Source organism: Haliaeetus albicilla, chromosome 1 (assembly GCF_947461875.1).
Source record: "Haliaeetus albicilla chromosome 1, bHalAlb1.1, whole genome shotgun sequence".
Taxonomy (NCBI): Eukaryota; Metazoa; Chordata; class Aves; order Accipitriformes; family Accipitridae; genus Haliaeetus; species Haliaeetus albicilla.
In genome coordinates, this window is record NC_091483.1 from 72,629,495 (window position 1) to 72,645,184 (window position 15,690).

At 39.2% G+C, this 15,690-nt stretch overlaps 1 protein-coding gene across 6 annotated transcripts in view; it reads left to right on the forward strand.

Annotated features, from left to right (window-relative positions):
* Window positions 1-15,690, forward strand: part of SORCS2 (sortilin related VPS10 domain containing receptor 2) — a 581,857-nt gene that overhangs the window by 177,670 nt on the left and 388,497 nt on the right. For all 6 annotated transcript variants that reach the window (XM_069794263.1, XM_069794279.1, XM_069794269.1 and 3 more), the window contains exon 2: window positions 9,719-9,786. In XM_069794263.1, coding sequence (XP_069650364.1) covers window positions 9,719-9,786 — 68 coding nt within the window. The remainder of the gene's footprint in view (window positions 1-9,718; window positions 9,787-15,690) is intronic.

Below are 15,690 nucleotides of genomic sequence, written 5' to 3' on the forward strand. Positions count from 1 at the left end.
GTACCTGTCCTTATATCTATGAAGACAGAAAAGAGTAATTCTCATAACACGAAGAAAGAAGTTCTTAACATATTTCTAAAACAATCTGGGATCACAGGGGAGAGACCAAGCATGAAAAACATCAGTCTCTAAGGGGGAGAATTTCACATTAATAGTTTGTTACTGAAACTGCTTTGTAGCCCTAGCTACAGCCTTCTAAATGCTGACATACAAAAACAGTCTCCAAAGAATCTGTTGAATGCCTAAGTCTTTGCTGGAGTGAAATAAAGAAATACAGACCTCATTTATCAAGGCCTACAATCTTTTCCTGCTTGTATCTACTTGATCTGAAGGTCATTTAAAATGTATTAGAGGTTTAAGATTGGAATGCGAGGCTAATTTGAAACCTGGCTCTAAGATGACCGATTGTGTTAATATTCTTCATACTGGTTAAACTAAAGCTTAGTGTCTGTGTGACAGGACAGCATTAGCTAGGGATCCAAAATGGTGTGGCATTGCCTGGTGAAATAGCTGTTTCTTTTCACAGATAATGCTGTATAATTCCACTTAAATTTAATGGCCCCATGGCTCTTAAAGTAATGAACACCTAGGGTGGAGGCCGGGTGAGGAAATACAAAGAGCTGGCGAAAACTCAGTGCTCGCAGATTGGAAACGTCCTGGTTTGGATTTGGACTGAATGTGGAGAACTCTCCAGCACTCCCCTGGCCCCTTCCAATGTTTTCTCTGACATATTTGGCCCCCGACCAATTTTCCCAACTGCTCCCAAGTCCTTTCTAATAGTTTCCTAACCCAGTTGGATGTTCCCTCGGCTCCTTTATGCCCTTTCCATTGGCACAGGTATGAAGTTCTGCTGCTTCAGGGATAATGCTGAAGATAAATGTGCTTTCATCCTTCTTCCTCTCAAAGGGGGTCATTCCCAGTATTTTACAGTAGGTGAATTCTGTTAATGTCATTTGAGGTGTTCCAAATTGATTCTGAATGTGGCCACAGGGAGCAGGCAGGCTTCGCATTTGAGTGGGAATGGTCCCCTTTCACGCCATACTGGGGGCACTGTGTTGGTATTTCTGCTGAAATTAATTATTTTAGCCAGATAAGTAGGGATGAAACAGTTAAAATGAAAGGCAGATGGAGAGAGACCAACTTCCACCCAGTAAAAGGACAACGACGGGGTTGCATTGGGCCTAGTCTGGCCCAGTGCGAAGCTGCAGAGCAAATGGTCCTTGTTCGGAGAGGGACCCAGGCCCACCCCACCGGGAGGGTGATCATGCTGGGAGACCAGAGGGCTTTTTTAGACAGCACTCGGAGTAACGTGCCCAGATCTGTTTTGTGTCATTCCTGTTTTGCTAGGCAACCTCCTGACTTTTGCTGGGGTTTTTGTTTTATTTGTTTGTTTTTTGCTTTTTTTTCTCTCACTTTGTTTTTGTGTTATTGTCCAGGCCTGATTTTGTCTTTGGAATACGGGGTGTTAAAGTACCCCTGAGCATGTGTTCAATGCAACACGCATGCTCCAGATCACAAAAGGTGCAAAGCCAGTTTTGCATCTGCCTCTGCTATGTCTCTGGTCTTCTGACTAAAATATTAATCAGCATCCTTCTGTCACTAGAATAGAACTGCCTTGATCTTTAGCATGTTTGTCCTGGCAGCACGCCTTTCAGGTAGGAGTGTGCTGTTGTCCCGTTCTGTAGATCCTGTGGCCATGTTTATCTTTCTCATTTGTAAAGAACAAGTTCAGGTACCTACAATATTCAGGAAATAAAAAGTCCAGTCCTTATTCATGACAAGAAGGATATTAAACATTGTGACTCTATGGCTGATCTTGATGCAGTGTCATAGTCCTTGCTCCCATATACAGCCTTATAAAGTCTCTTTATGATAGGCAATTAGGTCCTATTTGAACACCGTAAGCCATTCACAGAGATAATTAAATGTAATTTTGAGGTCAGTGTAGGTTGATGCAACCTCTGATAAATATGATGTTATCTGGTACAATGATATTTAATCCTGTGGTTTGGGTGAAGACAGAGCAGCTGTGAGGGGGAGTAAGCGGTATGAACATATCTGCCAACAGCCCTGCGTCAAATGAACAGTCTTCCCAGCTTGTGGTATCCTCTACAGATGTTTCCATATGTCTTGCATAATAATTTCTTTTTTGAAATAGAGAGTGTAATTATTTTTATATGGTAATGTTAAAAAAAAAAAAAAAGCTCTAGCTTTGAAAAAGGATTTAGTGATGCAGATTGGAAGTTCACTTTCAATTTTTATATTTTACTATTGGGCAGTAACACTGCATAACAGACTGGGAGTATTTCACAAACAACACTTGGTGATCTTTCCTTTCTGGTAGTAAATAGCTGTATAACATTGATGACCAAGGTGAACTGCCTCTCCGTAATATTGGATTCCTGACATATTTGGAAGAAGGTAAAGATGTTTTACATATGTCTTCTATGGATGTCAGCTCTGCTTCCTCTTGAATTTTCATTGGAATGGAAAAGAATATTCAGACAATAGGTTTGCTTCTGCAGGAAGGATTGTTAATTCAATTTAGAATACATTATTAAAGGAGATAAGTAAAGCTAGTCTATATTTCAAAAAAATTTACAATTAGGATTCAAGCCAGACTAAGAAAAAAATATTCTTGCTTCATGCTTTAGAAATGTATTCTCTTGGGATGTTCACTGATGTGGTTTTAAGAGCTTATTAAATGCTATGTTAAATACTTAAACCTAAAAATATTCTGCTTGTATAGAAAAAGGCAATGGCAGAAAACTGGAGATTTTTGTGTCAGAGATGACATTGTTTTGGGCTCTTTGAAAAAGAACAGGAAGTTTAATTGAACAAGTAGTTAAAATGTTAGACACTGTTTCCCAAGCTGCAGATTCAATCTAGAATTTTGGATCCTTTAATCCTGTGGCCTTCAAACTGAGTTCCTGTTTGCTTGAGCGAGCTCTGCATCTGCAGCTCGCCCAGAAATCTCAGAGCTGCATCTAATAATTATAGAAATGAGCAGCATGAATATGTTAGAGTAGCAGCAGTTCACAAATTGGTTGACCAATTTTACATATGCTTTGACTTTTGAGGACTGCCTATTAAAAGTTACAAACACAATAGTCTCTACTGTTGTGCTGATGGGTCAGCCAGTACCACCTAGAAGCCTGAGCTTATCCAAGCAGCCAACTGCTAAAAACTGGAATAACAACAGCCCAGCTGCCTGAGTTGCAACTACTGAAGGCTGGAAAATATATTTGGGAAGCATCTTTATTTATATGCTTCCCCCATTCTTATACTTTTGTATTTTTTGTTTGCCACTGTTCTAGATGGACCTGTGGTATGAAACGGTATGGCTACTTCAGCCATATGGCTATCTATCTCTCTGTTAAATACAATTGAAATCAGTCAGTGGATTTAGAATTATAAGGTAGGGATGAGCAGCCAAAACCATATATATACAGTGTACATGCAGTGCCATCACATAAACATAATTTTCTAAAGAGCTTGCACTGAAAATCTGACATCAGTTGACGATGTGAAGACTTCTCTCTTTCTGAACTTGGACTGTAGGCTCCTGAAGGCAGTAGGTGTTCTTTTTGTTCTGTGTTTGTAGAGTGCTAACAGAATATAATCCTGTTCTGTGCTATATAATGGATTAAATATATTGGATATCTTAAAGTTACTCTTCTGTATAAATGTTTGCAGGGTCAGTGTGTATAGTACTATATTTAAAATAGTTTTGAATCAGGAAGCAATCACAGCCACCACTTTCAAAACTATGCACTTATTCAGCTCTTGTAGATAGAAATACCTCTTAGAGAATAGGCATTGAGCCATTACTGTGTCTTGCCTTGAATTATGAATAAATCCACTGTACAGAATTATTACTAATGCTTAAGACAAGTGTACTGGTCCAGTCAGTGACTTCAGACACGGTAAGTTCTCTCTTCTCCCAATATAATTTAGTTGGAAGAACTATAAATCTAATTCTTTAAGTCTTTCATGTTAAGGCAGGGATTGGTTTTATGAACTTTATCACCAGAGAGGAGTAGAAGCTTATACAGTGAATTCTTAATAGCTTTAGTAATGGTATAAATGTTGTCTTTTTCACCTTTCATCATAACACTGCAACAGAGTAAACCTAAATGCTCTTTTTCCGTTTACAGTTCTCCCAGCGTAATCAAATTATTACGAAGTTGTTAATAGTATTATGACAGTTGGTCCATATAATAGACTTGTGATAATATACCTTCATGTTAATAATTTCTTGGTTTTTACTTTTCTCTTAAGAGTCTTTGTTTTAAATAATGAATGTGAAAACTAATATCGACCTTAGCGTGATGATTGAAGAGCCTGCTGCTGCAAAAGTGGACGTGGCTTGAGGGATTGGAACAGTAGGTGGTTGCCTATAATTTGCTAGGGAGTTTTTGATTATTAGTTGTAAATAAAGTTTTGGAAGTACAGGGGGTGGTGGTGAGGAATTAGTAGTCTGTGCCTAGAACACCTTGATCTCCCTGAAATAGTTACAGTTTATAGTGAAATAGTTTAATAGCTGAAAAGGTGAGTTAGGCTGTGTTCTTGAACAAAACAGCAGCTTCCGTTCCAGTCATACAGAGTATTAAGTGCCTGTTCAAGTGACTCTCATAAACACTTCTCTTGATTTCAGTGGGTTCATTCACATGAATTAAATTAAGCAGATGCTAAAAAGTTTGCAGAAACTGGAGTCTGTCTAAGCAGTATGTTTTCCTGGTAGCTCTGGCTGCCCAGAAGTATTTATAGTGTGCCCTCACCTTCTAATAAACTTGGGAAAACACAAAAACTTGCAATCATACTTGCAATTATGCGTTTGAAAGTATGAGTCTTTTGCTATTAAATTTCCAAATAGATGCCAAAAAAAATAATTACTTCAAATCACAAATGGCAGGGGTCAAATAAAGCTTAATCCGTAAGAGTCTCCATGTAGATAGAAAAAGAGAGATCTCTGTTAAGAATGGTCCATGAAAGAAAACATCATGGAGGGAGCGGGGGAGGGGGGGGGTGGGGGTGTAGAATTTTTTCCATAAGTCAATGTTTATCAAAAAGTGAAGGATCTTAGCAAATCCTTCAAAGAAAAGGGAAAAAACCCAAAGATAAAATATAAACACCAGGGAAAGTGATTGATCTAGAATTCGTTCCTTTTTCCTTTCTCGCCCCTCTTAGCTGACATGGTGATGAAAAGAGAGGATTAAAATGGGCTTCTTTAAAGCCAAAATTTTATTAGGAAATGATTAAAAGCACATTGTATCTCTTAAAGTGAAGTTTTGCTCTTTTTGGTCCAGCCTTGCTACAAAGCATTTTCGGAAGAGAGCAAGAGAAAAGGAGAGGGGAAAAATGGAGATCATTCTAACTTTAATTATACATGTATCTGTGGAATTTTCCATTTGTTTTCCCTGTCCATCATCCACCAAAAACCCAGTGCACTTCTGAAGACAAGTCTACATCCAGAAAGGATTTTTGGGTCAGAAACTGCTACAACTCTTGTTTGGAGAACAGTTTTGAGCTGTAACTACCATAAAAGTGAAAATCTACCCAGGCAGGAACTAAGTTATGGAAGCAGGGGCATGGCATGGGGGGGAATCAAAATTCTCTCTGTGCACCTTCCCCCCCCCCCCCCCCAAAAGGTGGGGGGAGGATGAAAAAGTATAGGTAAAGAAATTTCTGAACTTCAAGGTCTTCCAGCCTAGACAAATTGACCAAAATTACAGTTATTACTTCCACTGAAAACTTACTTCCAATGCACATTGCATATAAGTTTTGGAATCGTAAGGGATTTATCTTCCATGCCTTGTCCCATATGGAGAAATACTGGCTACCTTTGGCTTTATGGAGAGGTCAAGGTCTTTAGTAAAGAAGCAGGTAATAGACCACTGATTTTGTGACAAAAGCTGGAAGTTTTCATTTCCTTTCTCCCTTTTTTTTTTTTTAAATCTGTATGGTGTGACATGGTTGGTTTATGCCTGTCATGTAGTATCCAAATAAAACCATTTTCTGGAAAGAAAAGGGTGAAAATATTGTCTCCTGAATTCTACGCAGGGAACCTGGCAGGGAACTGGAGATACGATGCTCTGTTTAGTCTAATGTTCCTGAAGGGAGGTGAAACTGCAGTGGTCTGCCATCTTGCTGCAAAGGGGCAGAAGGCTCTGGGATCAGAACAAGCAGTAGAAAGGTAATCAGAAAGCTGTGAGGTACAGTAAGGACTTCTCTTAAGAGAAGTCTGATGCTCCAATACTGAGCAAGGGAATCTGTACTAGACATCTATGTCTCTATTTTGGACCAAAATATGTATGTATTTTTACTTGTATTTACTTAAAACCTCCAAACAACCAAAGTTCTGTGAAGAAGGAATGCCTAGGGACTTTTGTTTCAGGGCAATGAAAGCAGAAGGGATAAATTTCTTAGGTATATTTGTCCAGAAGCACCATCAGGTATTCATAGATCCCTAGCATACAACAGAGAATTACTGTTGCCACCTCCATTGACATACACTGGGGATTAACTCAAAGAACTGTGGCTGAATTGAAGATGAAATCGTTTAAAAGGGTTTCACAAGTCTCCTCATAAAACAGGAGACTGGATGGACTAGGAGAATCTCTAGGTAACCCTATAAATCCATCTTTAAATAAAGAATCTAGTAAATCCAATTCTCTTCCATCGCCTGCATTTATTTTAGTTATAAAATAATAACACAAAAAAGCTAAATTTATTTTAGCTATCCATGACTGATGGTAGTAGTATGAGCTGGTTAAGAATCATACCCTTGATCATTGCTCAGTTGCTGTTGTGCTTCAAGCCTCTCCTCATCTACAGGCCACCCAGACGCTTTCCCTAGGACAGCTGTGTGTGTATGAACCATTGGCTTCAATCCAACCTGTAAAATGCTTGTAATTATGGAGTCCCATTGAAATGAAATCAGTAAAACAGGTCTCTGCTCTTAGAAATGATGCACAGAATCCAGAGATACTGAAGACCTTTATGTTTTTATTGTGAAATGATTCCTCCTGTTCTTTGCATCTGTTTGTTAATTGAGGAAAAATACCGTTATGGTTAGCAGGATCACTATTTAGCCTGAAAAGATGCCCACAATCCACAAGACAATGCTGTAAAATCTGTTAAATAGCTGACCTACATTTTTCGGATATTGGGATGAAATCCACTGGCATAGGTGAAACAGCAGTCAGACCCCTGGCAGCCTCCTACTTCTTAAGCTGCAACAGGACCCTCCTAAGAGTGTTTAAGAATTCAAAGATTTCTCATTATGGCTTTGTTTTTCTTACTAAGTCATTCTCCCTGCTTCTGAAATGCAAAATAAGGTCTTTTAATTTTTAAATGCATTTACCGGTCAGATTGGAAAATACTGACCTCTGTTTTTCAGAGCTGTGACTCAGATTAAGGCACCAATCCTGCAGCGTAAATAAGCCATTTTACTGCTTATGGCTGCTCCCCAATACAGTTTGCAATTACCTGAAAGCCATTCATTTGAAGTGTGTGGAACAACAGTAACTTTCTGATTTGGTGTGTGCATCCCCTAGATGAACTACTGCTAGCAAGCAGTACAGTGAGCCTACCCCTTGTTCCTGAAAGTCTTTAACACTTAGGACAGGTGCTGAGTTACAGAAATGGCTTATCTGGAAGGTGCTTTGTTGATGCTTCCATAGAGGTTAAGTTCCAAAGCAGGTGGATTGAAGGTAACCCAGTAGGATCTTCTGTGTATGATAGTAACCAGTTTAATTCAGGAATGAAATATTGGGCTTACCCTGTGGCAAGGTGGCTCCAACATACATTGCTGAAAATCATCTGAATTTTAAAAGTTACAGCTTTAGGATGCACAGGGATGAAAAAAGTTTGCTAAGTTCAGGATTTAGTCTCTGGTTCTGTGTGAATGTAAGGAAACAACATGTAATCTCTTATATCTTTCGATACTTTCTATTTTATTTTCATGCACCAAATATGCATTCTTGTATGTCTTAAAAAAACCTCCCAGGCTGATTTTTGTGGCCTAAGAGGAATTTCAGTTGCTCAGAAAAGCACAGTCTGAAACTTTTTCCTTAATAATTGGAGACAATAGATGCTCCCAGTAGTGAAGTTTCTTTCTTTTTCTCCTTAATTGCAAGGACCAGCAGAAAGCTGTAGTTAAGACACTGACAATAGAATAAATAGCTGACCTGATGGAGTGTGCTTGGGCTGTAGCCAGGAATCTCATCAGTAGATACTCTCTTCTTTGGGAAATGGTTCTTCCTCTTGGCTTTGTAAGTCTTCGTAGTAACCTATTTAAAAGTAAAAGTTTGGTCGTTTGTTTTTTTTTTTTTCTTCTTGCTTGCTTTATTTTAAACCAAGCCTTTATTTCTAAAAATCATCAAATTCCAGCTAAGTGATCTGGTAGATTGTGGCTCTTTTGAGAATAGGAGAGAATAATACTATTTGTGAGTTATGAATTGGTTCTGCTTTTACTTATATCAATATACATCCAGGAATACGTGTTGTGAATTTATTAGGTTTAGATAACCCTGAACGAGACTGGTATTATAGCTCAGTTCTGTAAAACATTGTGTTATTTCCAAAGCGCCATGTACCTAACACCCATGGTCTGGAATTCTGTTCTCTCAAAAGCTCCAGTGTACAGAGACTGCAGCATAAATACATCATCAGCATATTAATTATCTGAATAATCAAAGTGAATGCCTACAGTTGCTGTTTGCTGGAGATTTCATCTGGTGGTTAGGAGCAGAGGAAGTGCCAGCTCAGTAACAGTATGCCTCAAACTGTGGGAGACTGATGTTGACCCCGCATTAAAGAAAGCCAACGGCTGTGCAAGGAACCAGAGGTTCTTCCCTTTCTACCTCTATGGGGTTGCTGTGGGAACGTGGGTGTAAGAACCACTACTATGGACTGGCAGCAAGCGAAGGAAATCTGGTTTAAATGATCTGAACTTAAACCATAGCACTCAGCTTGATACAGCAGTCATGGACTAGTGCTTTATGTTGTTTGACCAGTGAATTTGTCGTTTTGAGTGTATGGAAAGTGTTTCTTGCTGACTCTTCTCATAGGCTGAGATGTTTTGTGGATGAAATTTTTTTGTGTATTTTGTTGGCTGTTGGTGATGTAGATGAGTAATTTACAGAGCACAGAGCTGGTTCTTGAGGGAAGAAAAGATGATACTTCTAGGAACAAAAAATGACTGACATGGAAGTTGCATTCCTGATCTTGCAGGGAAGACCAGAGCTCATTTTCTGCCTGAATTTGTTATCCAGATAATCAGTTAATCACCATTGTTTAACACTTTGGATTTTTATTCTGTAGATGTACAAGAGAGTTGCCTCCTAAATTTAAACTAGCAACCAGATTGGTTCTTCCTGCTGAGAAAGTCATACAAATTGCTTGGGGGCTGTCATGTGGTGGGGGGATTTATGTGACTATTCCAACCCCACTGCTCATGTGAAACGGACAATCTTTCACAAAGTCACCAGGTTTGCAGAAAAGTTTGAGTGCTGAAATCACTTTTCTCAGAAAGAGGAAGGAAAAAACCCAGTCTGAAAGCAAAACTGGAAAGAGGTTAAAATAAAGTAAAATACAATTCAGATTTTCAGGAGCCTCACTTTTGTGTTTACCAGAATAATGCTGCCCATGATCTACTTGTGTTTCCTATATCAGTTTACATGTATAAATGTATTTATTCTTGTTTTCTTTTTAGGTGATCCTGATCCTTACCAAGTATTATCATACTGACATGGGGAAAGTGCTGGAGAGCTCTTTGTGGAGGTAAGTTCTCTGCTTTTTCTATGACCACCTCCCCCACCCCATTCTTAGAACAGATCTGTCTCTTTTCCTTGTCCAAACTGCTGCTGAGTTGAGTTGGTAGCTGATTGTTGCTAATACAGCAAGATTATCCAGATTGTCATCAGCTTTTACTCCTTCTCTTCCTTAAATGCAGTTCTTGCAGTTCAATAACAAAGAGTTTGAAATTAGTTTTAACAGTAGAGACAAACAATAATAGAGAGTATAAGATACTTTCCGTAATGCCACTTTGAAAGGTGCCACTCTTTTCTTAGTATTTTTGCATCAAAGTTACTTAAAAACTTTGAAATACTTACTGTGTTTGGATGTGTCTGTTGGGAGTTCTTGCTGCTATTGAGTACTATATTGAGGTTAGTAAATAATCCTGATTTGGAAGCAGTCACGATTGTCTGGATGAAATGTAACACCAGTGCAGGTTATATTGTGTTTTATGACAACTGGGAATATGTAGTAATCCCAATAAATTTTAAATTGATTCTCATTCCCTTAACATTTGTGAATTAAGATATCAGTATGCTTGTTGCCTGTGTGTGCACAAATTGCACACTCAGGTATATGTCAGCACAATACCAGGGCTAGGGTAAGCCTATGTTATACTAATCATACTGGTTATCTTCTCATGTGTTAATTTGGTTTTGCTAAGTGGGTGTTTTGTGCGCTAAGTTTCTGTGTATCTATATAAATCTTCCACCACAATTTTTTGCTAGACCCAGTATGTACACTTCAGAATTGAAAGTATTTCACTGGTATCAATAAATATAATATTGCTCCAATGTTTGCTATGCTAGTTTTGCTGGGTTATCTGTAGCGGTAAAAATATTCTTGAAATATTCTGCTGGAATATCTAAATAATTGTTATATATGACAGGAGACTTCTTTGAGGAGTATTACGTGAAGTTCTTAAGTAACCCATAAGCTTCAGGTCTAGAAACAAATGGGGTATACCTTGTGGCTTAGGCACCTGTAAACTTCATACTGTCCCGAGAGCTTGTATGGGGACTCAATCTTCATCTGTGTGTGTAAGGAGCTTTACAGAAAGAATCCAAGAAAAGGAGTGGGCAAGGGAATAGGGAGTAAGAAAAGCCTGTGACCAGGACGTGCTGCACAACAGCTTTGTCACTTGTTTTGAAGAAGGCTGCATTGTTTTAATCTTGTGGGATTTCTCATAATGACAGCGTATCTTTGCAATACCTTGTTTTCATACTAGTGGCTGAGTAGTCCAGTCTGGCCAGGGGCAGTGGTCCATGCAGCACAAGGGTATTTGCAAGTAAAAAAACCCCAACTTTAGTCATAAAAAGGGTGTGTTCAGGAAAGAGAGTAAGATCAAATGGAGACTGCTTAGTATTGGCTCAGGATTGGCATTTTTAGGGCTGTGATGGTTCATTTGTAATTATCCTTTAAACTTTTAAGATGCGAAATTAACTGCACATTTGTTTCTGTTTTAATTTTTGTCCAACATCTTGTGCAAAGACGACAACCAAATGGCAATTCAGATACTCCCATAATGGCGTAAGCACACATTGCTTTCCTGTTATATGCCCCTGGCCTGTACAACATGTGCAATATGTTTCAAGTTTTGCTATCCATGCTTCAGTGTAATCTATCATAGAAGTCTTTTAAACTTATTCAGTTGGACTCTTCAAAATAAACTCTCTGCTCTTTCAAAATAAACATAAAACAGGCTTCAGATAATCTTGCTTTCTTTTGAGAACATAAACACTTTAAACAAGGTCATTCAGACCTTGCTGACAGCTGGTGTAAAGAAGAACTGGTGTGAACTGCATTCAAATAAAATTGATGCTAGCGTGAATCATAGGGAAATCAGGCCCTTTTACTTACAACTAATAGATGTACCAGATGCTTTGGTTGTTTATAAAACTAGGATGGAAATGCTGAAAGGAAGCAAGTGCTTAAGATTAGCACTTGGGCCAGGGGTGGTAGCTGATCCATCCGAAGATACGTTCTGCTCTGGGCTCACCTCGTTCCTCTGCCTCCGCCCACTGTGGCGTAAAAGCGGCACATGCGGTTGTCATACTGGGGGAGTTACAAGGTGCCTGGATCTGGAAAAGCACAAATGAGACCAACTGGTGCAAAAAAAAATCAAATTTATTTATCTATCAAATTAGATAAAATGAATCACATTTATTTATCAAATAGTGCCTCTCTCTGTTGAAATGTAGCTCGTTATTTGTACTAAATAAAATAAAAATAAATACTGAACGAAGCTGTCCATGAAGTCAGGGAACTTTTGTGGTTTTTCTCTGTGTAAAATCGTTGGGTGTAAATTGATGAAGCTCCATGTTTGTTGATGGAGCCAGAGTGTTGTACTCACATTGGCAGCCTGCCCAGAATGCACAGTGTACATATTTTTAAACTTATTTGATTCTCTTTTGCATTCCTCTCATTTGCATCAGAACACATATACAGTAAAACAGGTGTGAAAAATGGTATAGGGTTTTTTGCCAGCAGACAAAAGCCATTCATCTTTGTGAGGTTTCTGTGCCCTAGTGGGAATGGATCCTGTCCGGTTATTTCCTCAATCAGTCCAATGTTTTTTCTTCTTCCTATCTTGCCCAGCTAGATCATACCAGACACTTGATATTCTCTAAGTCTCTAAGTGCAAATAAACTTGTTTTATAACCTGATCAATCCCCACCATGTAAATTTTTTAATGTTGTTAATCTCCCACTTTTATCTTGCCAATCAGTAAATATTATCCTAGCTTGGCATTTATCAGTTCTTTCTTTTCTTCCTCTAAAACATATTTCCTCTTCATCTCTATCTTTTTCTCCTATCACTCAAAAGAATATTTTTTTTTTCCCTTCCTTAGTGGAACAGGGATTGAGAAAGGAGGGCTGACTCAGTAGTCCAGTGATGCTTATTTGTTCTTAGCAGTCTTGAAGTTGCAGTCAGACTTTTAAGAGTAATGCAAATGGTGGGGGAAGACACCAGTCGGAGATACGTGCCTGACGGGGCTTTACACGAAGAAGATAGATTTTTTTTTTTTTGGAAGTGGATCTAGGTGATGAATTTCTATGCCCCTGCAGAGCATTGTTAATTTGTGTAGGTAATTTATGCCTGCCCACACAAGTCGGGTTACAGGATTGGGAGACCTAAATTTTAATTACCTTGGAATTTTTTCATTGTTGAATAAACAGGGAAAATGGTGCTGGATAATGAAAGTCTTAACAACTTTTTACTAGTAGCAGCCATGTCTGGTTGCACTGAGGAGGTGGAGGCATAAATCTCGGTGGAAGCATGTAGTTAGAAAACACCAGGGTGTGCTTCTCTAGTCAGCTATTTCTGATACTTTGCTAATTTGCTTATTAAGTAAGTGTTAAGGTTGGGGTAAATTGTATAGTTATTTGACTCAAAATAAGGTAGGGAAATAAACAGATGATATTAGCTGCCTCTTGAATGTAAATTAAAATAACTTATTGAGAAGGAACAGGATTTTTTTCAGGTCTATTTTTAGAGTTTCTAAACTGCATTACGTATTGGGAATACAGGTTGGTGGTTATGTTAGGCCGCGTTAGCATAATGAAAAAACTGATACTGTGACTAAAACTTAAAATTCAGGCAATAAAATTATCTCCAGAAATTGTGCATATATTGAAGATACTTTGCATACTAGCTCTGTTCCTGTCAGACTCCATACACATCTTCATCCAGGATGTTTACAGTATGAAGAACCTGAATCAAACAGACCATTTAGGATAATAGATACTTGAGTATGTGTTTTCATATGCTTTATGGACCAGTTTGTGCATAAATATATAGGTGTACATACTTTACAACCTCAGGTGCCTGCTTGCATACATTGCATGCCTGCAGCTTTAGGTGTATGTACTTGAAACTTGCAATCAAATGTTTTAATTTTGAATTGGTAGCCACTAAGAAATTAATGCTAATACTTATCTGTACACCTGATTTAATCCTAATAATGTCTCTTGGAAATATAAATATTTATTGTTGTTCCATTTTATACACGGGACAACTGAGATGGTAAGTGATTGCTGAAGGTTATGCAGTGACTCAGCACTATGGCCATGGAACTGGCTTCCAACCTTGTGCTTAGACTGGCTCAGAGTCCTGTTTCTGGTATGCACGCAGGCTTCCCCATCTTAGCTTGATCTAAGCAATGAATAATAGATGCTGCTGATGATTGCTAATAAAGTTTTGATTGCATAGTATCAAGCTGTAATGATATGGTAGTGCTAAAGCAACTTGCTGTGTAATTGCCATTGTTCCCAATGGCATCACCAAGTTGTTACTGCTTCACCACAGCAAAACAAATGACATTATTTGATGTTAACTGCACAGTTAACTCCTGTTAGCATTGCATGCTGAACCCTAGGTAGGTCTGTTTCCAGAGATTTTGGGATAATTTGCCCCATGTTGTCGATAAGGAACCATTAAATGAAGAAATAGACTTCCCCACCTGCTTAAATATGGTTGGATATGCTAGCTGAACTTCCTGGGACTCCTTACTCCAGATGGAACCTGAGGAGGTGTCGTGGTTTCAGCCCAACCGGTAACAAAGGACCACGCAGCCGCTCGCTCACTCCTCCCTCCCCGCTCCAGTGGGATAGGGAGGAGAATCGAAGGAGAGAAAAGGAGGAAAAAAAACCAAAACAGAACCTCGAGGGTTGAGATAAGGGCAGTTTACTGGGACAACAAAAAAAAGAGAAGTTACAACAATAACAGCGGTACTAATAAAAGAGTATACAAAAGGAGTGATGCACAGTGCAACTGCTCACCACCCGGAACCCGACGCTCTGCCACTTCCCCCACCGAAAAGAAGAGCCCACCCCCTGGCCCACTCCCCATTTATATACTGAGCATGATGTGACATGGTATGGAATAGCTCCTTGGCTGGTTCAGGTCAGCTACCCCGGCTATGCCCCCCACTTCCCAGGTTCCTGTAAAAATTAACTCTATCCCAGCTGAACCCAGGACAGGAGGGAGCGAAGTCGCAGTGCTGTGCGAGGAGGTCATGAGTCCAGGACAGCGTCTGGGCACCTGGAGGTGAGAGCAATTAGGTGAGCCTCACGGACAGCACGAGACTTGGCAAACCTCAAGCAGTCAGGCAAATCCTATCTTTAGCAGCACAGCTGTTTCTGTCTGCATCCACAAAAAGCCACGTATTCAGGGCAAGACCTGTTTGTACAAGCCCACTGGCCGTCAGTAGCGATCAATGCACAGTGACCGCATGGTGCTTTGGGCATTTACACAAAGGTGCATGCCTACACTAAGGTTAAAATCCAGGCTACAAAGAGCAGGAGCAGGTAGATGCAGTGAACAACACACCACTCAGGAAAGTAAAATTTCCAGACCCTGTGTGGCTCACAGAGTGCGAGAAAATGAGTATGGGCATTTGTTTCCAAACTTTTCACCTGTGTCCTGAAATTAATTTAAAAAGCAAAATAAAAAAACCCCCCAATATAGAGTCTGGTGCCCCAGTAAAATTCTTTCTTGGTGTGAAGTGCTGCTTAATAAGTGAGCAACTATATTCTGCAGCAACTTGCACTTCCAGATGGTCTTATATTGTGGTTCTGCTTTGAAAAGTGACTTTGTAGAAATGGCCCCAAGGGATGGAGTTATTGAGTCTGTGATTTCCATATCAAATTTGCTCTCTTTCCAAGTGAAAACAAAAAAAGAAATGGCTTTCTAATTATTAGCCCAGTGAACTCAGCTTGGGATCTAATGTCTAGCTGTGCTTTCTCTGGCTAATGCATCATCCTGAATAATGCAGGTTCTGCAATCAAAATAGACTGCCCTCAGTTATACCTGTGCAGCTCTTTTGTCCTCCTGTTATATCCTTATTTACATCTGTTCCACTTTGAAAAGGTTTTGGGCAGTACTGTT